The sequence below is a fragment of the Ruditapes philippinarum genome, unplaced genomic scaffold (assembly GCF_026571515.1).
Source record: "Ruditapes philippinarum isolate M1 unplaced genomic scaffold, ASM2657151v2 ctg2649_1_1_1_1, whole genome shotgun sequence".
NCBI lineage: Eukaryota > Metazoa > Mollusca > Bivalvia > Venerida > Veneridae > Ruditapes > Ruditapes philippinarum.
Genome location: NW_026854185.1, coordinates 183,634 through 210,924, shown reverse-complemented (window position 1 = coordinate 210,924; position 27,291 = coordinate 183,634). Strand labels below are relative to the sequence as shown.

At 34.1% G+C, this 27,291-nt stretch overlaps 1 protein-coding gene across 1 annotated transcript in view; it reads left to right on the top strand.

Annotated features, from left to right (window-relative positions):
* LOC132739311 (tyrosine-protein kinase Fer-like) overlaps positions 1-27,291 on the top strand; it is a 61,999-nt gene that overhangs the window by 17,917 nt on the left and 16,791 nt on the right. The window contains exon 10 of the mRNA XM_060726997.1: positions 27,042-27,218. Within this exon, the coding sequence (XP_060582980.1) occupies positions 27,042-27,218 (177 nt within the window). The remainder of the gene's footprint in view (positions 1-27,041; positions 27,219-27,291) is intronic.

The following is a 27,291-nucleotide window of genomic DNA, read 5'->3' as shown; positions in this document are numbered from 1 at the left end:
TAACATTGACGTCGATAAATCATTTCAATTTGATATAACCTGGATAGTAGCACTGGTTGATTAAAGCTGATTTACTAAAATAAGTTCTTTCAAAATTTGAAAAAAGCTACGATTTCAATGGAAAAAAACTTATAGGCTATATTAGTTAATTATTCAAGGCTAATCTCTCAGTCAACATACATATTATTTTTATAAATAATTTTGTCAGCCTTGATAATGATAATGATTATGATTCATTTTTTATAAAAACAATTATTCTGTTGTTTTTCTTTTTGAAAAATGTACATTTCACCTAACTTGTAATTGTTTACACCTTTTCTAATTATTTTTCATAAAATGAATTTGTTTATTAATAAATTTGTTTTTATTTTCTTTTAAAAATAAAGGGAGGTAATAGGAAGAAGTACATATGTTAATTTCTTGATATTCTAAGATTTAAAAAAAAATCTGGCTGTATTTTTTGAATATCAGTATTAAAGAGAACAATAATTGAAACATATTTTAGATATTTTGCTTACATTAAAACTTTATTTTTTTTATTATATTTACAAATATATATATTTCAAGTTGTCAGATGATCAGGGACCCATCATATGAGACCTCATTGATTGAGGTATTTTTGGCTGCCTGTATGATAGGGCATACTTAGAAGCTTCTGTGTGTGGTTATTATACCCCCACAAACGAAGGTTAGGGGGTGTATATAGGAGTCAGCTCAGTCCGTCAGGGGGGTATATAGGAGTCATCTCAGTCCGGGGGGGTATATAGGAGTCATCTCAGTCCGTTGGTCGGTCCACATCATGGTTTCCGGACGGTCGGTCCACATCATGGTTTCCGGACGATAACTAGAGTTTGGAATGAGGTATTGTAATCAAACTTGGTATATAGCAACCTTATGTGGAAACTCTGATTAGTATTGCATTTGGACCCCCTGGGGTCAAGGTCAAGGTCACTGTTACTAAAAATAGAAAAATGGTTTCCGTACAATAACTAGAGTTAGGAATGAGATATTGTTATCAAACTTGGCGTATAGCAAGCTTATATGAAGAAACTCTGGTTGGTATTGCATTTGGACCCCATGGGGTCAAGGTCACTGTTACTAAAAATAGAAAAATGGTTTCCAGACAATAACTTGACTTAGGAATGAGATACTGTAATCAAACTTGGTGTATAGCAAGCTAATATGAAGACCTGGGTTGATATTGTATTTGGAGCCCCTGGGGTCAAGGTCAAGGTCACCGCTAAGAAAAATAGAAAAATGGTTTCTGGACAATAACTAGAGTTAGGAATGAGATATTGTTATCAAACTTGGTGTATAGCAAGCTTATATGAAGACCTTGGTAGGTATTGCATTTGGGCCCCCTTGGGTCAAGATCACCGTTAAGAAAAATAGAAAAATGGTTTCCAGACAATAACTAGAGTTTGGAATGAGATATTGTAATCTAATTTGGTGTATAGGAAGCTTATATGAAGACCTGGGTTGGTATTGCATTTGGGACCCCCTAGGGTCAAGGTCACCGTTACAGTGTTACTAAAAATAGAAAAATGGTTTCCGGACAATAACTAGAGTTAGGAATGAGATATTGTAATCAAACTTGGTGTATAGCAAGCTTGATTCGAGACCCCAGTTGGGATTACAATTAATTGAAATATTTCTTTGTACACAGTTGATAGTTTGTGTTCAAATTTTTCTTCAGACTACTTTTTTTTCAAAAAGTTCAAGTTGCTGGTGGGGGTATTAATCACCTTCAGTGATAGGTCTAGTTAAGGTTGCTACCATATTTTTCATATGTTTATACCATTATGCTTCAAACATTGAAGAATGTGTAAAATTCATACTGCAAATATTTGATCACATTATGATTATTTAATCATTAAAATATATGCATTCATTTCTTATTGAAAAATTTGACTTAGACTTTATAGAAAATAAATTTTTAATTACCTCCCTTTATTTACTTGAACATGTAAATTTGGTAATATTTTCACAAATAATGCTTTTTAGCTCACCTAAGCTTGCTCAGGGTGAGCTTTTAGGATTGTTGAATGTCCGTTGTCTGTCATCGTCCACATTTGTTAGTTAACACTCTAGCGGTCACATTTTTGCCTCAATCATCATCAAACTTTGTCAGGATGCTTATGTAGATAATTGCTCGGATGAGTTCGAACATGGGTCATCTCCGATGAAAAACTATGTCACAGAAGCTAAAAATAGAAAATTCTTGTTAAAACTAAAGTGGTTACTGTTTTGATCCAAATATCCTTGCAATGGATCTGAAAGTTTTGTTTTGATGATTTCTATGTCAAGTTTGAATATGGGTCACCTAGGGTCAAAAACTAGGTCACACCGCCCAAATATGGAAAAACCTTGTTAACACTCTAGTGGTCACATTTTTGACTTAATTGTCAGCAGACTTAGTCAGGATGCTTGTCTAGATAATTGCTCGGATGAGTTTGAACATGGGTTGGAAAATTTCATGCCAAGACTTTGAAAAAATCAATATTTCCCTTAGTCATTGGGTATGTATTTTTTTCAGAGTTCAAAACATTGCTAGACTTTCGGACTACTCTCCCTACATTTTATGCTTGCCCAAATAGAATTTTACTAGACTGGGGTTCAGGCTTACGCAAATGATAAATATCATGACTACAAGGTTAAATTAAATTTGCAAGGTCAAGGTCACTAGAGATGATGAAATATCCAGGTATATATTTGCATGGTCAAGGTCACTAGAGATGATAAAATATCCAGATATATATTTGCATGGTCAAGGTCACTAGAGATGATAAAATATCCAGATATATATTTGCAAGGTCAAGGTCACTAGAGATGATAAAATATCCAGATATATATTTGCAAGGTCAAGGTCACTAGAGATGATAAAATATCTAGATATATATTTGCAAGGTCAAGGTCACTAGAGATGATAAAATATCCAGATATATATTTGCAAGGTCAAGGTCACTAGAGATGATAAAATATCCAGATATATATTTGCAAGGTCAAGGTCACTAGAGATGATAAAATATCCAGATATATGTTTGCAAGTTCAAGGTCACTAGAGATGATACAATATCTAGATATATATTTGCAAGGTCAAGGTCACTAGAGATGATAAAATATCCAGGTATTGTCCGGATATTGCTCATGACATATCTCCTATATGCATATCTATAAATGTCCACATCTCTGTCAAAAGCTTTTCTGAGGGGCCATATTTCTATACAGAGGGGTTACAAATGACCCCTAAAAAATTACTGTCATTCTGTCATTTTTCATGTAAAAATGTATATTTCATCCAATTTGGTAATTATTTACACCTTTCCTAACAATTTTTCATAAATTCAATTTGTTTAAAGTCTTAAGTTTATGATATCTTACTGTTAAAAGCATAAAATGTTGTTTAATTTAAGTTATTGCAAAAATAGTTATTGCAAAACTAGTGTAAGTAAAAATAAAGGGAGGTAATAGGAAAATGTACTTATGTTAATTTCTTTACATTCTTACATTGGGAAAAAAAATCTGGCTGCATTATTTGAATATCAGTATTCAACAGAACAATAATTGTAACATTTTTTAAAGACTTCACTTACAGTAAAACTTAATTTTTATGCCCCCACAATGTGGGAGCATATAGCGTTGCACTTGTCCGTCAGTCCGTCCGTCAGTCCGTCCGTCAGTCAGTCCGTCCGTCCGTACGTCCCGAAATCTTGTGAACGCAACTCCTCTTAAACCGGATGGCAGATTTTGCTTAAACTTACAGGGATGAACAACCTTAATGTGTAGATGGTAGTAAAGGAAGGAATTTTCCCTGCGACCAAATTTAACAGAATTATGGCCCTTTGTTGATTTTTTCACTAGATACTATGTAGAAATTTTGTGAACTCAACTCCTCTTAAACCGGATGGCAGATTTTGCTTAAACTTACAGGGATGAACAACCTTAATGTGTAGATGGCAGTAAAGGAAGGAATTTTTGCTGTGACCAAATTTAACAGAATTATGGCCCTTTGTTGATTTTTTCACTATATACTATGTAGAAATTTTGTAAACCCAACTCCTCTTAAACCGGATGGCAGATTTTGCTTAAACTTACAGGGATGAACAACCTTAAGGTGTAGATGGTAGTAAAGGAAGGAATTTTCGCTGCGACCAAATTTTTCAGAATAATGGCCCTTTGTTGATTTTTTCACTATATACTATGTAGAAATTTTGTGAATGCAACTCCTCTTAAACCGGATGGCAGATTTTGCTTAAACTTCCAGGGATGAACAACCTTAATGTGTAGATGGCAGTAAAGGAAGGATTTTTTTGCTGCAACCAAATTTAACAGAATTTATGGCCCTTTGTTGATTTTTTTACTCTATACTATGTAGAAATTTTGTGAACGCAACTCCTCTTAAACCGGATGGCAGATTTTGCTTAAACTTACAGGGATGAACAACCTTAATGTGTAGATGGTAGTAAAGGAAGGAATTTTTGCTGCAACCAAATTTAACAGAATTATGGCACTTTGTTGATTTTTTCATTATATACTATATAGAAATTTTGTGAACGCAACTCCTCTTAAACCGGATGGCAGATTTTGCTTAAACTTCCAGGGAATAACAACCTTAATGTGTAGATCGTAGTTAAGGAAGGATTTTTTGCTGCGACCAAATTTTACAGAATTATCATCACTACAGGCCCTTTGTTGATTTTTAGTTTTCAACTTGTGGCACATGTAGTCCAAAAAATATTTGACCTAGAGTCATAAGATTGACAGAACAGTGGCGTGTGGGGGCATCAGTGTCCTCTGGACACATTTCTAGTTTTTATTATATTTACAATTATATATGTATATATTTCAAGTGGTTAGTAAGACCATAAATATGGTCGACATAAAGTGGATAATTTTGGCTGCCTTATAGGCATACCTTAAAGTGATTAGTGTCAAGGAAGAGTTATTTCCCTTATTGAACATGCTGGATAAGTAATATCTGTCATATGTTGTGGTTCAGATCGGGGCGGATCCGTCAGGAAGGGGACCCCACCCATTGGGCGGGAGTTACTGCCCATGGGCGGGCGGGTTCCCGATGGATTGAAATTCCTATCTGAATCGGATCCGTCACAAAGGGGACCCCACCCATTGGGCGGGAATTACTGCCCATGGGTGGGCGGGTTCCCGATTGATTGGAATTCCTATCTGAATCGCAAACATATGTCATATATTATTTTTTTCTTGCATATATTGCCATAATATTTCACATTTTAAATGTACTCAATCAGATATTTGTCCATTGAAATTAATGTCATTTCATCCATAACTATTTTCTTACTTTAGCGTATGAATCTACAACTTTAATAACAACGGTGAAATGATGTTATCCTAAGCACATAGTTTCTTTCTAAAATGACATCATTTTAACAGGGTTCATTCATAAAATGCCCTAAAATGACGTTGTTGTATGGCACGCACGCGACTCATCTAGAACCACCCATGCCAGAAGAAATTTCCAGCATAGGTAAAACGCACGAAAATGCCAGTCTGCTATGCAAGAATATTCTGTAGCTAACATGCTGGATTATTCTGTACCCACTGCTTTGAATGTTACCTAATCGGAAGTTACATGTATAAATAATGATCCGTAATGTGCCTTTGTTTTGTTTGTTTGTTTGTTTGTTTCATTTTACGCCTTTTTCCAACAGTATTTCAGTCATATAGGCGGGTAGTTTCCTAACCATCGTTCCTGGAGAGTTACACCAGTACTAGACTACCTTCCTCCGTGCTAAACTAGTGCCAGAATTTCACTTGCATACATAACTTTAATATAAAGACCATAAATAAACAACTGTTTCAGATAGGGAAGTTATCAGTCATATGTGAGAAAATAGGCATTTAAAATAAAATAAAGGGAGGTAATAGGAAGAGGTACTTATGTTAATTTCTTGACATTCTTACATTGGGGAAAAAAAACTGGCTGTACTTTTTGAATATCAGTATTCAACAGAACAATAATTGTAACAATTTTTAAATATTTTGCTTACAGTAAAACTTTGTGTTTTTGTTATATTTACAAATATATATATGTATATTTCTTGTTGATAGTTGGACTTGCAAATATATAGATATTACTAAAAGTCGAAAATTTTAGCTGCCTTCTTTTAGGCATACTTTATATCTAATTTCTTCAAGATTTACTATGCTGTAATTTGACTTTTAAAAATAGTAATAATTGCTACACAGTCTCTTTGTATGTATAAAATAAACATGTTATGACTTCATTTAAAGTATAGTCTGATTTTATTGACCTGTCAATTATGAATACATTATAGCACTCATTTAAATATTCGATCCCACTTCGGTTTTGTCCGTTTATATTACGAGAATTAATATGGAGTATATAACTAACATTGTGAAAACTCCCACTAGCTTAAAGTAGAGTCTCGTAACATCCGCAATAGCACAGTCGGTTAAGTGATTACCTAATGTACGAGAGTTCCGAAGTTCGATCCCTTCTTTTGACATTCTTTTAAAACTTATTCTCTCTTTTTTAAGTATATTTTAACTGGAACATATAGTACATCCCAGATTTTAATGAAAATGGTCAAGCACTTGCAAAATTGTCTGTAGACACGGATATGAAACAACAAAGAAACACTGAATTGTCACATTTTGTATTGTATTTTACGGCACTGAAATTACATTTATTGATTTTAATCCGAATGAATTTTCAGTAATAATTCTTACACAACGTTATATACAAAAGTATAGTGTTTACAAAAAGTGCAAAAATATTTAGAAAATCAGAACAACCATAACTTATAAAAAATATTGAAAAAAGTTATGAATAAGAAAAAACCTGGACACACTCTGTCTCGATCATACAAAATGTAAGACATTTAGATATTATATACCCGTGGTTTACCCTATTGCGCTATAACGGTCAATGTTACTAATTCATAGAAACTAGATGAATTTAATCACATCTTACGGCGTACCTCTCACGGAATTAACCGAACATTCATCGAATATTAATATATTCTGTGCATTGACCGTATAATCAGTATGGAATTGACAGGTTAATAAAATCAAACAATAGGTATGTTATGTTTTGAACTCTACACACTATATGTGGTCACCATATGCATATATAGTGTCCTTAAAAAAACTGGCAGTTTTTTTATAAGAAAGACCAATTTTACTTGACCTGTATAAGGGAATGCAGCTTCCCATACAAAGTTTATTCATTCTTTTGTTCAAATTAAACATATTCAGTAAGAATTTCATGGATTTCAATGCATTTCTAAGATAAAAATTTTTACCAAAAGATGAGTTAAAGCAATTTGTGTCGAGGAAGAGTTATTTCCCTTATTGGGTGTGGAGTTACTTCCCTTATTGGATGTGGAGTTACTTCCCTTATTGGATGTGGAGTTACTTCCCTTATTGAATGTGGAGTTACTTCCCTTATTGGATGTGGAGTTACTTCCCTTATTGAATGTGGAGTTACTTCCCTTATTGAATGTGGAGTTACTTCCCTTATTAAATGTGGAGTTACTTCCCTTATTAAATGTGGAGTTACTTCCCTTATTGGATGTGGAGTTACTTCCCTTATTGGATGTGGAGTTACTTCCCATATTGGATGTGAGTTACTTCCCATATTGGATGTGGAGTTACTTCCCTTATTGGATGTGTGGATAATTCTGTACCCACTGCTTTGAATTTTATTACCTAATCTAAAGTTAAATGTATAAATGAATAATGATCCTTCATTAAATGAATGTCACTGCCAAAATTCCACTTGCATATAAAGACAATAAATGAATGATTGTTTCAGATTAAGTTGCTAATGGGGGAAGTTACCAGTAATAATATATTGAAAAATCTGTGAAATTTATATGTTAATATTTTGTGGGTGTTTATGTCAGGGTTAAAAGCTTAGATAACTAAATCAAAATTTACATTAAGTTATGATTTCTTATGTAACAGTTACAATATTATATCAGATTTTCATAGAGTTCTAATGTGGCACCATCATATTCAATGATAATAGGCAGGGTATTCCCATAACGGATCAATCGCAACTTTTATACGCCCGTTTGAAAAATGGGACGTATTATGGGAACGCCCCTGGCGGGAGGGCAGACGGCATCCAATTTTGTCCGGAGCATATCTCCTACATGTATGGAGGGATTTAATGAAACTTCATAGAAATGTTCACCACTATGAGGAGCAGTGTCGCGCACATGAACCAGGTCTCTAGGTCAAAGGTCAAGGTCACACTTAGAGCTCATTGAAAAATACTTGTCCGGAGCAAAACTTCCACATGTATAGAGGGATTTCAATATTACTTGACACAAATGTTCACCATTGTGAGGCGGAGTGTCGCTCGCAAGATTCAGGTCCTTGCGGCCAAGGTCAAGGTCAGACATAGAGGTCAAAGTTCAGATAAAAATATGAAGATGTGTATAGGGACCATTTAGTCATCATTTATTGAAGGATTGTAACACAAATGGTCATTATCAAGACTATGGCTGCGATACATATAATTTAGGTCAATATATACAAGGTCAAGGTCGCTAAAGATGATGAAATATCCAGATTTTGTCCGGAGCATATCTCCTACACGCATGGAGGGATTTTAATGAAATTTCATAGAAATGTTCACCATTATGAGAAGCCATGTCACGCACATGAACTAGGTCTCTAGGTCAAAGGTCAAGGTCACACTTAGAGCTCATTGAAAAACGCTTGTCCGGAGCAAAACTTCTACATTCATAGGGGGATTTCAATATAACATGGCACAAATGTTCACCATTGTGAGGCTGAGTGTCGCACGCAAAATTCAGATCCCTGCAACCAAAGTCAAGGTTACACATAGAGGTCAAAGTTCAGATAAAAATTTGAAGATGTGTATAGGGACGATTTAATCATCATTTATTGATGGATTGTAGCACAAATGGTAACTATCATGACTACAGGTGTGACACATTTAATTTAGGTTAATATTTGCAAGGTCAAGGTCACTGGAGATGATTAAATATCCAGATGTTGTCCGGAGTATATTTTCTACATGCATGGAGGAATTTTAATGTTACTTTATAGAATTGTTCACCACCATGAGACGTAGTGCCCTGCACATGAACCTAGTCTCTAGGTCAAAGGTGAAGGTCACAGTTAGAGCTCATAGAAAAACGCTTGTCTGGAGCAAAACTTCTACATGCATAGAGGGATTTCAATATAATTTGGCACAAATGTTCATCATTGTGAGGCTGAGTGCCGTGCATAAAATTGAGGTCCCTGCGACCAAGGTCAAGGTCACACATCCTGTGCATATATTCCCTACTGATTTGTTTTAAGGTTCATTTAACAACACAGTGCCAAGAATAAAAACTTGCTTGCTAGATAACACTTATCCATATTGCCCCCATCTCCATTTAAAGCTTTCGTAAACGGGCTAATTTGTGACTATGGCACTCTTGTTTCAGATTAATAATGATGTCCAGTGTTCTGAGTGAAAATGTAAGTGGTGCATACAATACCGAATGACATCTTTGAATCTGAAAATGAAAAATAAATTTAACCCACTTCACAGTTCATATGCTTTGCCTACTTAGTTGCATCAGTAATTTTGGCCATGTCCCCCAATGAGGCCATCTAAGGGAGACAACTTGAATCAGGTCTTAGATGAAAGGGTGTTTAACAATATACATGTTAGTTAAAGTAGTTTTGTCAGCTTTTAAGCCTCCGTGGTCGAGGGGTTAGAGTCGATAACTTCTAATCCAGTTACCTCTCTGGCGTGGGTTCGATCCCCGGGGAGATGCTTTGGTAGTTTAGCACGGAGGAAGGTAGTCTAGTACTGGTGTTACTCTACAGGAACAATGGTTAGGAAACTACTAGAGGTGCGGGGTTTTACCGGTATACCGGTAAACCACGGTCCGAGACATCTGCGGTACGTACCGCGGTACAGACTTGGAAAACCGGTACTTTTAGCTCTAATTTAAAGCAATTACAGATCCATAAAATGTACAAAATTAAAAAACTTTTCTGTTGTATATAATGTTTCTTTGAGTTAACCTTTTTTGCAAACATCTTTCGCCGACTATTATCATTCTTCGATAGTTCTTAGGGAATATTGAATGCTTTATCGATTACCGTCTGTAAGCGAGAATTGTCGACTTGCATGGTCTCAGTGAATTGTGGACTTACATTTACTTGTCCAAATATCGCTTATTTGATACGAAAACTAATCGTAAAGATTGATAATTCATGAGGGCATTCCTTGCATAAAATTAGGGTGTTACTATTTTAAGTATTTATATAAATACCGACCAATCAGGCTAGGGATTTTCCTTACGTCCCGCACTTACTGCATGCGCATTGCAATTAACTAATTATAGAACGGCGTAGAAACGGGATTAAAAGTACTGTTCGTTCAACTAATGAATATTAATGAAGCAGTAACATGGTCAGCTGTTTACTATGTGATAATTTTAATTTGCTTTTGGGGTAGATGTTTGTTTTGGTTTTTGACACAGATTAATTAAATACTTAGCCTTTGCCAATAGCAGCTGGGACTCTGTTATAAAATAAACTGACAAATAAATATTTGTCATCGGCTAACGTGCATTTGACCTATTATTTTATTAATCAATAAGCAATAAAAACATTTTATTTTTCCATTTTAACTATGCAATTTATATAACAGTCGTTAAATGTTGAAAGAGACCAATATGTAATAAAAAAAACAACAAGAACTGATCCATGACCCAATTAATTTATGATTGTCAACATGCGAAAGTACCTGATTGAAAAAAGTTAAATGATGCTTTGATTAATCTGTATTTTATAGATCTGCTTAAATTTAATATTTGAAATTCTATGCCAGCCTAACTTGATACTTATGTTAGGGATAAAAATTAACCTATAGCATACAATGAAACTCTGTGGTATACCGCAGTTTTAAACTGTGGTTTTTAGGAAAATACCGTGGTATTTTCTTTCTGGCGAAACCCAACTCTAGAAACTACCTGCCTATATGACTGAAATACTGTTGGGAAAAGGCTGAAGTTACATGTATAAATAATGATCCTTCAATAAATGAATGTAATGTACCAGAATTTCACTTGCATACATAACTTTAATATAAAGACCATAAATAAACAACTGTTGTAATGATAAGGAAGTTATCAGTCATATGTGAGAAAATAGGCATTTAAAATAAAGGGAGGTAATAGGAAGAGGTACTTATGTTAATTTCTTGACATTCTTACATTGGGGAAAAAAACTGGCTGTACTTTTTGAATATCAGTATTCAACAGAACAATAATTGTAACAATTTTTTAAATATTTTGCTTACAGTAAAACTTTGTGTTTTTGTTATATTTACAAATATATATATGTATATTTCTTGTTGGACTAGCAAATATATAGATATTACTAAAAGTTGTAAATTTTAGCTGCCTTCTAAGGCATACTTTATATCTAATTTCTCCAAGATTTACTATGCTCTAATTTGACTTTTAAATATAGTAATAATTGCTACACAGTCTCTTTGTATGTATAAAATAAACATGTTATGACTTCATTTAAAGTAGGTATGTTATGTTTTGAACTCTACACACTATATGTGGTCACCATATGAATATATAGTGTCCTTAAAAAAACTGGCAGTTTTTTTTTTTAGAAAGACCAATTTTACTTGACCTGTATAAGGGAATGCAGCTTTCCATACAAAGTTTATTCATTCTTTTGTTCAAATTAAACATATTCCGTAAGAATTTCATGGATTTCAATGCATTTCTAAGATAAAAATTTTTACCAAAAGATGAGTTAAAGCAATTTGAGTCAAGGAAGATTTATTTCCCTTATTGGATGTGGAGTTACTTCCCTTATTGGATGTGGAGTTATTTGCCTTATTGAATGTGGATTACTTCCCTTATTGGGTGTGGAGTTACTTCCCTTATTGGGTGTGGAGTTACTTCCCTTATTGAATGTGGAGTTACTTCCCTTATTGGATGTGGAGTTACTTCCCTTATTGTATGTGGAGTTACTTCCCTTATTGAATGTGGAGTTACTTCCCTTATTGGATGTGGAGTTACTTCCCTTATTGAATGTGGAGTTACTTCCCTTATTGGATGTGGAGTTACTTCCTTTATTGGATGTGGAGTTACTTCCCTTATTGAATGTGGAGTTAACTTCCCTTATTGAATGTGGAGTTACTTCCCTTATTGAATGTGGAGTTACTTCCCTTATTGGGTGTGGAGTTACTTCCCTTATTGGATGTGGAGTTACTTCCCTTATTGGATGTGGAGTTACTTCCCTTATTGGATGTGGAGTTACTTCCCTTATTGGATGTGGAGTTACTTCCCTTATTGGATGTGGAGTTACTTCCCTTATTGAATGTGGAGTTACTTCCCTTATTGGATGTGGAGTTACTTCCCTTATTGGATGTGGAGTTACTTCCCTTATTGAATGTGGAGTTACTTCCCTTATTGAATGTGGAGTTACTTCCCTTATTGAATGTGGAGTTACTTCCCATATTGGATGTGGAGTTACTTCCCTTATTGGATGTGGAGTTACTTCCCTTCTTGGATGTGGAGTTACTTCCCATATTGGATGTGGAGTTTCTTCCCATATTGGATGTGGAGTTACGTCCCATATTGGATGTGGAGTTACTTCCCTTATTGGATGTATGGATAATTCTGTACCCACTGCTTTTAATTTTATTACCTAATCTAAAGTTAAAGGTATAAATAATGATCCCTTGATAAATGAATGTAACTGCCAAAATTTCACTTGCATATAAAGACAATAAATATACGATTGTTTCAGATTAAGTTGCTAATGGGGGAAGTTACCAGTAATAATATATTGAAAAATCTGTGAAATTTATATGTTAATGTTTTGTGGGTGTTTATGTCAGGGTTAAAAGCTTAGATAACTAAATCAAAATTTACATTAAATTATGATTTCTTATGTAACAGTTACAATATTATATCAGATTTTCATAGAGTTCTAATTTGGTGATAATAGGCATCAGAGTATTCTGATAATGGATCAATCGCAACTTTTTCAGATTAATAATGATGTCAAGTGTTCTGAGTGAAAACGTAAGTGGTGCATACAATACTGAATGATACCTTTGAATCTGAAAATGAAAATAAATTTAACCCACTTCACAGTTCATATGCTTTGCCCACTTAGTTGCATCAGTAATTTTGGCCATGTCCCCCAATGAGGTCATTCAAGGGAGACAACTTGAATCAGGTCTTAAATGAAAGGGTGTTTAACAATATACATGTTAGTTAAAGAAGTTTTGTCAGCTTTTAAGCCTCTGTGGTCGAGGGGTAAGAGTCGATAACTTCTAATCCAGTTACCTCTCTGGCGTGGGTTCGATCCCCGGGAGATGCTTTGGTAGTTTAGCACGGAGGAAGGTAGTCTAGTACTAGTGTTACTCTCCAGGAACGATGTTTAGGAAACTACCTGCCTATATGACTGAAATACTGTTGGGAAAAGGCGTAAAACAAATAAGCTTTTAAGTAGGTTAAGTTGATAATAAAAGACTAGTTACAAATACAAGGGAAAAAACTTCTTGTAAAAAAACAACAGTTATCTTCTTAAATGTTCCTTTTTATCCAACCTGTAATTATTTACACCTTTCTTAACAATTTTTCATAAATTGAATTTTTTAAAAGTTTTAAATTAGTTAAATTTTACTGTTAAAAGCATAAAATCATTAAAATGCTGTTAGAGGTGCATTACCTCAACTGCATTGAAACTGAGGGGCGCAGGTTCAAGCCCCAGATGAGGCAACTTTTTTTTTTTTCTTCTTTTTTTTTTTTCTTTGAACATTATTTTGTGTCTCTCAAAAAAGTGTTTCATTTTAATTTTAAAAATATTATTGGTATTTATTGGCTAAATTGTGCCAAATTTATTATCAAATATGGTACCAGATATTTTCAAAGTCTAATAAAAATAAAAACTAGACGTAAAAAGTATTTTATATTTGACAAGTGCAACCAAAATACTTTTAAGAAAATTTATGCAAACTTTGAAAACAGCCCTTGATTTGAATAAATTTTAGGGATATTTTGAATAAGGCCCTCCAAGTAGAAAAATGATCAAACAACTACTTAAAATGGGTGGGGTAGGGTAACATTTATATACATATTTTAAACATTTTGAGTAGAAACGATAATTTTGCTGGGTCATTATGTTAGCTGAATTTGTTTCTTAAAAATGTTCTATAGGAAAACATTTTTACATAAGGATTATATTGTAGAATATTTAGAGTTTCTCATTTCTGAAAAAGAGCCCTTTTAATAGCCAAGTTTTACCATAACTTGTAAACCATACGGTAAACTTTTTTTAAATTTTGCATTCTTGAGTCTTTTAAGGTATATAACTGACCTGTGTTGTCTATTTTATAGTTCCTTATATTGCCCATGAGGGGTGAGGGCTCATACATAGAATTTTTTTATTTCATTTAAAATAAAGGGAGGTTATAAAAAGAAGTACTTATGTTAATTTTTTGACATTCTTACATTTTAAAAAAATCCTGGCTGTATTTTTGGAATATCAGTATTCAATAGAACATTAATTGTAATTTTTTTTTTATATTTTGCTTACAGTAAAACTTTATTTTTATACCCCCGCACAACAAAGTTGTAAGGGGGGTATACAGGAATCAGCTTGTCCGTCCGTCCGTCCGTCCGGCTGTCCGGCCGTCCGTCGGTTTTTCCTTGTCCGCCCAATAACTTAAGATTCCTTTGACCCTTAGTCTTCATATTTGGCATGGAGGTTAGTCATGATTAGTAGATGACCCCTATTGATTTTGAGGTCACTAGGTCAAAGGTCAAGGTCACAGGGGCCTTGACTTCAAAAAGCTTGTCCGCCCAATAACTTAAGATTCCTTTGACCTACAGTCGTCATATTTGGCATGGAGGTTAGTCATAATTAGTAAATGACCCCTATTGATTTTGAGGTCACTAGGTCAAAGGTCAAGGTCACAGGGGCCTTGACTTCAAAAAGCTTGTCCGCCCAATAACTTAAGATTCCTTTGACCTACAGTCGTCATATTTGGCATGGAGGTTAGTCATGATTAGTAGATGACCCCTATTGATTTTGAGGTCACCAGGTCAAAGGTCAAGGTCACAGGGGCCTTGACTTCAAAAAGCTTGTCCGCCCAATAACTTAAGATTCCTTTGACCTACAGTCGTCATATTTGGCATGAAGGTTAGTCATGATAAGTAGATGACCCATATTGATTTTGAGGTCACCAGGTCAAAGGTCAAGGTCACAGGGGCCTTGACTTCAAAAAGCTTGTCCGCCCAATAACTTAAGATTCCTTTGACCTACAGTCGTCATATTTGGCATGGAGGTGAGTCATGATTAGTAGATGACCCTATCGATTTTGAGGTCACCAGGTCAAAGGTCAAGGTCACAGGGGCCTTGACTTCAAAAAAGCTTGTCCCGCCCAATAACTTAAGATTCCTTTGACCTACAGTCGTCATATTTGGCATGGAGGTGAGTCATGATAAGTAGATGACCCCTATTGATTTTGAGGTCACCAGGTCAAAGGTCAAGGTCACAGGGGCCTTGACTTCAAAAAGCTTGTCCGCCCAATAACTTAAGATTCTTTGACCTACAGTCGTCATATTTGGCATGGAGGTGAGTCATGATAAGTAAATGACCCCTATCGATTTTGAGGTCACCAGGTCAAAGGTCAAGGTCACAGGGACTTTGACTTCAAAAAGTTTGTCCGCCCAATAACTTAAGATTCCTTTGACCCACAGTCTTCATATTTGGCATGGATGTTGAGGTCACTGGGTCAAAGTTCAAGGTCACAGGGACCTTGACAAAAAAAGAGCTTTTTTCTCAATTGCTAAAGAATGTCCTGTCTGCAATGTATTGATTTTGACATTTTCACATTTGAAGCATGTAGAATACATAACTTAGCAATGCACTGGCTTAGTAACCTCAGATTTGGCAGGGAGGTTGTCCTTGCGCTCTAAATGGCCACTGTTGATTCTGACAAAGTGGTATGCGGGGGTATTCACGCCAAGATAGTGGCAGTTCTAGTTTTTATTATATTTACAAATATATATATTTCAAGTTCTTATGAGGTGAGTAATGGTCATCGACCAGGTACATATATAACGTAATTTTGGCTGCCTGTTTAAGGCGCACTCCAACATTGGAGTTCTGTTCACTTTGAGTATCTTATGGTCGTATAACGTTTGTAGAGTATATTATTACAATTATTATGTAGTCATGGAAAGAACAAAAAGTGTTTAGTTTCAATTATATAATTATTAGTAATAAGATATGAAAAAAATTATTAGTACATGTAATAAGATAATTATGAAAATCAGTAAAAATTTTAAGTGAATATTTCTGCATTCATGCCAGGGTAAAAAAGCCAAAAACTAAATCAAATTTAAATGCTATACATAAATCACAGATATGCAGATGTAAGATTGAATTTTCATTTTATAGCTTTTTGTGTGACTTTCTGCAAAAAAAAAATAAAAATAAAAAAATAACAACCAAAACAACCAGTGTTTATATAATTATCAAACATAAAAATAAGATTGTCAAGTTTTAAAAAGAGCATCGAAACACAAGGCAATCTGAGTTGTATGAGGGGGCATAGCCAGCCCCCCCTCCCACACACACCCCATTCCCCCCCCCCATTCCCCCCCCCCCCAAATATAATCAGATTGCCGAGTGTTTTGATGTTCTTTCTCTTTTGTATCATAGTCAAAATAAAAACACTGCACATCGCGCAGTCTGATCAGGATCCATGCTGTTCGCTATCAGTTTCTGTACTTGTAATAGGGATGGTAAGCGAACAGCATGGATCCTGATCAGACTGCACGGATGCGCAGGCTGTTCTGGATCTATGCTGGTCGCAAACGCACTATGTTGGTTTTGTCATGACGCGGCTCAAATAATGTGTAATATTGTGTGTGTGTTTGGGTTTGTTTACCCTCGCCACCGGAAAGAGACCATATGGGCGAGCATATGTGTAATATAATGAATTGGTGCTATTTCATACTGCTCTAGTTATGACTACAGCTCAAATACTAAAATATTCTAAAAATTTTCATATATGGCAGCCATCATGGATTTTAGTGGCCATATTGGATTCGAACAACCCGGATCCCAGGCTTAAATCAAAAGGATTGTATCAACCAACCACTGTGCCAAGTTTCATGCTTTACAATTATTCACCCTATTTTATGCTTATAGGTTGCATTTAAAATAAAGGGAGGTAATATAAAGATGTACTTATGTTATTTTTTTGACATTCTTACATTAAAAAAAACAAACTGGCTGTACTTTTTGAATATCTGTTTTCAACAGAACAATAATTGTAACATTTTTGAAAATAATTTCTTACAGTAAAACTTTATTTTTTTATTATATTTACAAATGTATATATTTCAAGTTTTAAATAGTTAAGCATCCCGTATTCTTAATAAATTTTGGCTGCCTGTTTAAGGCTCAGGGTTGAATTTTCTGTATGCTGTAAATAAAGGTTTACCAGTTAACCCTTTTTATGCTCCGAGGGGGCAGAGCGCAGTCTGATCAGGATCCACAGACAGGATCCATGCTGTTCTCTATCAGTTTCTGTACTTGTAATAGGAATGGTGGATCCTGATCAGAGTGCGCGAATGTGCAGGCTGTTCTGGATCCATGCTGGTCGCAAACGCACTATGTTGGTTTTGTCATGACGCGGCTCAAATAATGTGTAATATAATGAATTGGTGCTATTTCATACTGCTCTAGTTATGACTACAGCTTAAATACTAAAATATTCTAAAAATTTTCATATATGGCAGCCATCATGGATTTTAGCCACCATATTGGATTCAAACAACCCGGATCCCAGGCTTAAATCAAAAGGATTGTATCAACCAACCACTGTGCCAAGTTTCATGCTTTACAATTCACCCAATTTTATGCATGATGTTTCATTTAAAATAAAGGGAGGTAATAAAAAGATGTACTGATGTTATTTTTTTGACATTTTTACATTAAAAAAACAAACTGGCTGTACTTTTTGAATATCTGTATTCAACAGAACAATAATTGTAACATTTTTGAAAATATCTTTCTTACAGTTAAACTTTATTTTTTTTATTATATTTACAAATATAAATATTTCAAGTTTTTATTAGTAAAGCAAAGGTACCCATTCTTATATTGTATTAATTTTGGCTGCCTGTTTAAGGCTCTGGTTGGAGATTCTGTATGCTGTAAAAAAAGGTCTAGTAGTATACCTTTTTTATGCTCCCTGAAAAATTTTTTTTTGAGGGAGCATATAGTTGGTGCATTGTCTTGTCAGGGGGGGGAGCATATAGTTGGTGCAATGTCTTGTCTGGAGCATAATTTGAAAACCCTTGGAGATAATTTGTTGAAACTTCATACAGTGGTGGAGTGCAGTGTCAAAGAACCATTACTCTATTTTGCCCGTTTTTTAGCTCACCTGTCACAAAGTGACAGGCTGAGCTTTTGTGATCGCTTTTCGTCTTGTGTCCGGCCGTCCATCGTCCGTCCGTCGGTAAACTTTTACTTTAAATGACATCTCCTCATAAACCACTAAACCAATTTCATCCAAACTTCACAGGAATGTTCCTTTGGTGGTCACCTTTAAAATTTGGTCAAAGAATTTAATTCCATGCAGAACTCTGGTTGCCATGGCAACCGAAAGAAAAAACTTTAAATATCTTCTTTTAAAAAATCATAAGAGCTAGAGCTTAGATATTTGGCATGAAACATCTTCTAGTGAGTGTCTACCAAGTTTGTTCAAATAAAAGCCCTGGGGTCAAAATTGGCCCAACCCCGGGGGTCATTGATTTTCCCTATATGCATATAGTAAAAACTTAAAAAATCTTCTTTTAAAGAACCAAAAGAGTTAGAGCTAAGATATTTAGCATGAAACATGTTCTAATAAGTGTCTACCAAGTTTTTACAAATAAAAGCCCTGGGGTCAAAATTGGCCCCGCCCCAGGGGGTCATGGATTTTCCCTATATGCATATAGTAAAAACTTAAAAAATCTTCTTTTAAAGAACTCAAAGAGCTATGGCTAAGATATTTAATATCAAACATGTTCTAATAGGTGTCTACCAAGTTTGTTCAAATAAAAGCCCTGGGGTCAAAATTGGCACCGCCCCGGGGGTCATCGATTTTCCTTATATGTGTATACATAGCAAAAACTTAAAAAATCTTCTTTGAAAAAACCCAAATAGCTAGAGTTAAGATATTAAGCATGAAACATCTTTTAGTGAGTGTCTACAAAGTTTGTTCAAATAAAAGACCTGGGATCAAAAATTGGCCCGCCCCGGGGGTCATTGATTTTCTTTATATGTGTATAGCAAAAACTTAAAAAATCTTCTTTGAAAAATCCAAATTGCTAGAGTTTAGATATTAAGCATGAAACATCTTCTAGTAAGTGTCTACAAAGTTTGTTCAAATAAAAGCCCTGGGGTCAAAACTGGCCCAGCCCCAGGGTAGTCATTGTTTTTAACTATATGTGTATAGTAAAAACTTAAAAAAAATCTTCTTTTAAAAAGCCCAATGAGCTAGAGCTTAGATGTTTAGCATGAAACATCTTCTTATGGGTGTCTACCAAGTTTGTGCAAATAAAAGCCCTTGGGTTAAATTGGCCCTGCAACGTTGGGGGGGGTGGGGTGGGAGTTTGGGGGGCCTATATACAGGTGAGCGACCTCAGGGCCATCATTGCCCTCTTGTTTAATTATCTCCCCTCATAGAAAAATCTTGTACCGGGCATTAGAGATATCAAGATGAAACTTTGTAGGTGAATAGATCTCAATGGGTAGATGTGCAGTGCGTAAGAACAATAACTCTTTTTGTCCTAATTTTGGAGTTATTGCCCTTTGATAACTTTAACACTTTGAACTTTGTCCGGAACATAACTCTAAAACTATAAGAGATATCAAGATGAAACATTGTAGGTAGATAGATCTCATTGAGGAGAGGTGCAGTGCAAAAGAACCATAACTCTGTTTAGCCTCATTTTTGAATTATCTCCCCTTTAAGAAAAATCTTGTCCAGGACATAGCTGTAAAACTATAAGAGATATCAACATGAAACTTTGTAGGTAAATATATCTCAATGGGTAGATGTGCAGTGCCTAAGAATCATAACTCTGCCTTGCCTATTTTTGGAGTAATTGCCCTTTTTGTTTATTTTTACTTTTTGAAGTTGTCCAGAACGTAACTCGGAAATCATTAGAGATATCATCAGGAAACTTTGTAGGTTGATAGATCACATTGATTATAAGTGCAGTGCAAAGAACAGTAACTCTGCCTTGGCTAATTTTGGAATTATTGCACTTTGAACTTTTTCCAGGGAATTTACTCTGAAACTACAAGAGGTGTAATTTCCTGTGTCCAAAACCTATTCGGGGAGCATCACCTGGCTCAAACCGGGCTCTTGTTTTATATATCTCTGGAAAGAACAAAAAGTGTTTAATTTCAATTATATAATTATTAGTAATAAGATATGAAAATCAGTGAAATTTTTAAGTGAAAATTTTTTGCATTCATGCCAGGGTAAAAAACCAATAACTAAATCAAATTTAAATGCTTTCCATAAATCACAGATATGCAGATGTAAGATTGAATTTTCATTTTAAAGCTTTTTGTGTGATTTTCTGCAAAAAAAACAAAACAAAACAAAAACAACAACCAAAACAATCAGTGTTTATATAATTATCAAACATGAAAATAAGATTGTCAAGTTTTTAAAAAGAGCATCGTAACACAAGGCAATCTGAATTTGTACGAGGGGGCATTGCCAGCCCCCCCCCCCCCAACCCATCCCCCCCCCAACCCATCCCCCCCCCCAATATTAATCAGATTGCTGAGTGTTTTGATGCTCTTTCTCTTTTGTATCATAGTCAAACATAAAAACACTGTCCCTGATGTCACAATATGAAACACAAAAAGAGTAATCAATTAACAAGCATCTGAATAATAATTTTTCTATCGCTTTCCCTTTCTCTTCCATCACAAAAAGTAAACCCCAGCAAAAATGAGCCAATCAATGGGCATGCTCTGGTGTGCGGGTAACTAATACCTGCACTCCAGTAAATTAAACGCACTGTGCATGTATAATGTATACAATTTAACTCTGACACAGTTTCAACAGAAAGGTCCCCAAACTATGATACAATGACTTTTATCAATAAATTGCTGCATAGGAGTGTAATAAAGTCATTTGATAAAAACAATATTACACTTTTGTATAACACTTTGATGTGAAACAATCTTGGATTTGCACAACATGGATCCAAAGCTTGTAAATAAAATGAGCCGCGTCACAACAAAACCAACATAGTGCGTTTGCAACCAGCATGGATCCAGACCAGCCTGCGCATCCGCACAGTCTGATCAGGATCCATGCTGTTCACTATCAGTTTCTGTACTTGTAATAGGGATGGTAAGTGAACAGCATGGATCCTGATTAGACTGCGCGGATGCTGGTCGCAAACGCAGTATGTTGGTTTTGTCATGACGCAGCTCAAATAATGAATTGGTGCTATTTCATACTGCTCTAGTTATGATTACAGCTTAAAAATTTTCATATATGGCAGCCATCGTGGATTTTAGCCACCATATTGGATTCAAACAACCCGGATCCCAGGCTTAAATCAAAAGGATTGTATCAACCAACCACTGTGCCAAGTTTCATGCTTTTCAATTCACCCAATTTTATGCATGATGTTTTCATTTAAAATAAAGGGAGGTAATAAAAAGGAGTCTATGACATCTAGACCCCTTGACACCTCGACCCCTTGACACCTCGACCCCTAAGACATCTCGACCCCTGACACTTAGACCCCTAAGACACTTAGACCCCTTAAATATACCGGACATTTCGACCCCTTAATTAATGTATTGTTGTATTAGGAAAGACCGTGCGTTTTTTTAAAATAAAACACAAAGTAATGACTAGGTTAGAACATTTTCAGCCGTTTATTAATCATTTGTGTATATTATTTACAAAAACAGTAACACAAATAAATATACATGTACGCACATTACATTGATATAACAATACATAGAATACGCAGACACTATCACTATCTTTATATACATGCATGCAATTACTACAATATTTACAATAAATACACTTTTGAAACTGTATTTTTGTACGTTTTATTGCTATACAGCTTCTATAATCTTTTTCCAATTACACATTTCCTTGTCTAAAAGTTTCCGTAAATCGACCCTATTTCTAGAAGGAATTCCTCACAAACAACTTCATGAGCGTTTTATTAAGAATTTATATTGACGACATTATCTGTATTAAAATTAAAATGTTATTTTACTTATTACTTATTAACTCGTTTTTTTTATATTAACAAGATAACAAGAATATTGCATACCCTCTGTATCGTTGTTGGTACGAACAGTCTCCAATACCTGTATTATAAAATATTTATATTGATATACTGAAATATGATGAACTGCAATTTAGTTAAATTCAATTCAAGTAAATTTCATTCATATTAGGAAAAATAAATGATTGATATGCTAACAGCAATGTAGTCTTGCTTCCGCAAACGAGACATACTACGAAAAGCAGCGGCTTCCAAAATTGAATGATCAACGGAATTGTCATGATCAGGCGTTGCTTGATCTGAAGGAGCGTCACTGCAAATACTACAAGTGATCTGTACGACGCTTAAACGTTTACGTGCATTGTAATAATCGATTCTACTGATACCTGCAAAATACAAATGTTTCATCTTATAACAATTTTTTTTTTTAAAATGTGTTTGAAATTATTTTTTGTCCAATAGGATTGTAGTATTTCAAATTGTAACACATTTACTTTGGTAACCCGATAAACTGTTAATCGGTCTAGTAAATGGATTGTTAATAAAAATTAATTTAAAACACTAAGCCGGTTAAAATTTATTAGTACGCGCAGCCGCGCGACCAATTTAATTTTGTAAATACGTACTAATAAACTTTTACCTATACTATACTAAAGTCATGTTTTTATTGATAATACATGTTTATTTCTAATGACCGATAATTTAATTAGTATCGACACGCGCCGCCGGCGTTAATCCTATTACGTGTCACTGAATAAACACATACATGTATGACCGATAATTTGATTATTTAACGGCACGCGCCGGTGTTTATCCTATCACGTGTCACTGATTAAACACATACATGTATGACGTTAAACCAGCACACCGGAGATGTATGATGATAACTAATTAAACAGGGCTGGGAATCAAAACTGCGTCGTATCCTACAAAATTGATTGATTTGAAGGAAAAAACGATGTATAAAGCAATATGAACTGCGTCGTATCCACACATTTTCACTCCGCTTCGAGTTGCAAGTTCGCTATAACTTTTGTTTTACAAAATAATTGTGCAAGCAACATATACCGAACGAAGCGGAAAATAGTGTAGCGTGTTAATACATATATCTGTTTTTCAGTCATTTCCAACAAAAAGAGTTATAAACAAAAACATGCGTTTTTCGTTCCAAGATGGCGGCGTTTGTTTACATTTTGTAGGATACGACGCATTTTTGATTCCCAGCCCTGTTAAAGTCATTTTCATTTTTTGTAGTCAAAATATGTATGAAAGCGATTAAATGTGTATCAAAAATAAATCCTTTATTATTTAATTAATTTTTTTGGTTTTTGGATACAGTTTGAAGCACGCTCAATCTATTTTTCACCGTTGCAAAAACGAATTTTAATTGTTTTTGTAGTGAGTCATATATATTTTTTGTAAATATCTGACAGATAAAGTCAATAAATATATCTTTAACTATCACATTTACCTACAATTACTTATAGTTTTTTTATTTTGATAAATATGGGCGTCAGCTTCCGTTACTTATTACGCAGTCAATAATTACATTTCCGTAAACTATTACACACAATTCAATATTTCATTTAGTATAAACGTTCATTGCCAATGTAACATTATTATGGCTTACAAAACAATAAACTGAAGTTTACAAATTTCTAGTTATTATTAATAAAAAAAATAGTTATTACTTAATGCGCTAATGACGAAATTATAAATTAGCATCATTACATTAAATCACGGGACTTTAATCCGATTTTAATTAGTAATTAAACAAATGAAAACTGTGATTTGTTTATTAATCACCAAAATTAAATTTTAAAAATGTAAATTTTGCAACCGATATTTCAGACGGGTCTTTTAAAGCCCAACATTTAAAACAGGGGTCGAAATGTCTTAGTCAGTAGGGGTCGAAAAGTCATCTTACAAGGGGTCTAAGAGTCAAGGGGTCTAGATGTCATCTTAATATCCTAAGGGGTCGAGAAGTCAAGGGGTCTAGATGTCTTACTTGCAATAAAAAGAAGTACTAATGTTAATTTTTTGGCATTCTAACATTAAAAAAAAAATCTGGCTGTATTTTTTGAATATCAGTATTAAACTGAACAATAATTGTAATTTTTTTTTAATATTTTGCTTACAGTAAAACTATTTTTTTATTATATTTACATATATAAGTTTTTAGTAGTATTGTAGGTAATTTCAATTATTCTTAATTAATTGTGGCTGCCTGTTTAAGGCTCACTTTGGAGATTTTGTATGTTGTAAAAATTAAATTTGTTTGAAGTTTTGAATCAATGACAAGTTAATACTGTTTAAAGCATAAAATCATTTGTCATAATCAGATGTCAGTAAATTAATAGCCGAGTTGTAAAACAAAGGGAGGTAACAGGAACATTAGTTTGTTCCTTTTTCATTTAAAATAAAGGGAGGTAATAGGAACAGATACTTTTGTTGATTTCTTAATATTCTTACATTAAAAATAAAATCTGGTTACATATTTGTTATAATATAATGAAAGTTATTAATATTTGAAACATTATTTTAATATTTTGCTTACAATAAAACTCGGATATTTTGTTATATTTACAACATATATATGCCCATTTGTTCTATTCATAATTCATAGTAAAGCTGAATTTATCGTAATTCCATTTATATTTGGCTGCCTGTAAAAGGCATATTAAAGCACAGTGAAAATTATAGGAAGGGGATTGGACCAAGGAAAGTGGGCCTACTCTGATAAAGCATAAGAATTAACACATAGGCTTGTGGGTAACAATATTGCTGGAAGTGTCATATCATAAATATTTCTCAATGTTGTGAAAATGAATTAAAGGAAATTGGCCTGTTATATGGGTGGTAACATTAAAAATATTATCCTAAGGAAAATACTGTAACTGGAAGCATTATTGCATCAATATTTCTAGATATTGTGAAAATGAATTGGACCATAGCAAAAGGTCCGTCTGTCATATAAAAATAAAGCTTAGGCGTGTAGGTAGCAGTAAAAATATTACCCAAGGAAAGTACTGTTACAGGAAGTGTTGTTATGTCATCAATAATTCTAGATGTTGAGAAAATGAATTAATGGCAGAAACTATTATATAAATAACACATAGGTTTGTGCTAAACATTAAAAATATTAATCCATGAAAAATATAAAGTTACTGGAAGTTATTTCATCAGTAATTCTCAATGTTTCATTTATAAATTACCATAAATGCACTCAACATTGTACTGATATGTATAGGTGTGTAAACCTATGTACAGACTATAGGTCTTTTTTTGTTCTTCTTTAAATGATTCAAATTCTAAAGAGTTTTTAAAGAGTTTTTGTAGTATTTACTTTCTGTTTTTCTTTCTAATAGAAATATGCTTTGAAAACATAGTAGAAAAAGACAAATATTACAGTTTATGTTTAAGCTTAGCCTGTTCATATAATAAAGAAATTATTTACTTGTGAGACATTGAATTATATGATGTGTTATTCACCGGCAGAAAATCATATTGCCCGAGGCTATAATATGTCATCTGCTGGCGAATATCACATCCTAAATAATGGCTCACTAGTCAATAATTGTATATTTTACAGGGTAGTTTGAATAAAATGATAATGACTATTTTCTATAATATATTACTAATAATATCTGTCATATGTTGTGGTTCGGACCGAAATATCCGTCCCGAGGGGGCCCGCCCATTGGAGGGTACCCGAGCGATGGATATTCTGTTTTGAACTGCAAACACATGTCAGATATTTTTTCTTGCATATTCTGCCATATTATTTCATATTTAAAATGGTTTACCTCAAGATGATATATGTTCATGGAAATTAAAGTTATTTCATCCATAACTATTTTCTAACAATAGCGAATTAACTTACAACTTAAATAACAACTGAGAAATGACATCATCCTAAGCACATATTTCCCTTCTAAAATGACGTCATTTTAACGTGGTTCATTCATAAAGTGCGCTAAAATGACGTTGTTGTTTGGCACACGACTCATCTGGCACCCCCCATGCCAGATGAAATTTCCAGCATGGGTAAAACTCACGGAAACGCCAGTCTGACATGCAAGAAAGGGCAAAGGTTGAATATAATGATAATAACTCTATTCTATAATACATTACAGGATAAAGGTTGAATAAAATGATAATGACTCTATTCTATACTATATTACAGGGCAAAGGTTGCATAAAATGATATTTCTATTCTGTAATATATTGCAGGGCAAATGTTGAATAAAATGATAATGACTCTATTCTATAATATATTACAGGGCGAAGGTGGAATAAAATGATAATGACTCTATTTTATAATATATTACAGGGCAAAGGTGGAATAAAATGATAATGACTTTATTCTATAATATATTACAGAGCGAAGGTGGAATAAAATGATAATGACTCTATTCTATAATATATTACAGGGCAAAGTTTGAATAAAATGATAATGACTCTATTCTATAATATATTACAGGGCAAATGTTGAATAAAATGATAATGACTCTATTCTATAATATATTACAGGGCGAAGGTGGAATAAAATGATAATGACTCTATTCTATAATATATTACAGGGCAAAGTTTGAATGAAATGATAATGACTCTATTCTATAATATATTACAGGGCAAATGTTGAATAAAATAATAATAACTCTATTCTATGATATATTACAGGGCGGTTGGAGGTTCGAAGGCAGCACATATCCCACAATTCCAGAGCTTGTAAATCATCAGTACCACAGTGGTCAACCAGTCACTAATAAATCAGGAACCATTCTGTCGAAACCGATACTCCGGGAATCCTGGGAACTGAACAACGATGATATAGTGCTTGAAACAAAAATCGGAAATGTGAGTAAACCATCCCCTAAACTTGTTCATTTTATGAAATGGATTTGACCGGCTTTTGAATTTGGAACAGTCC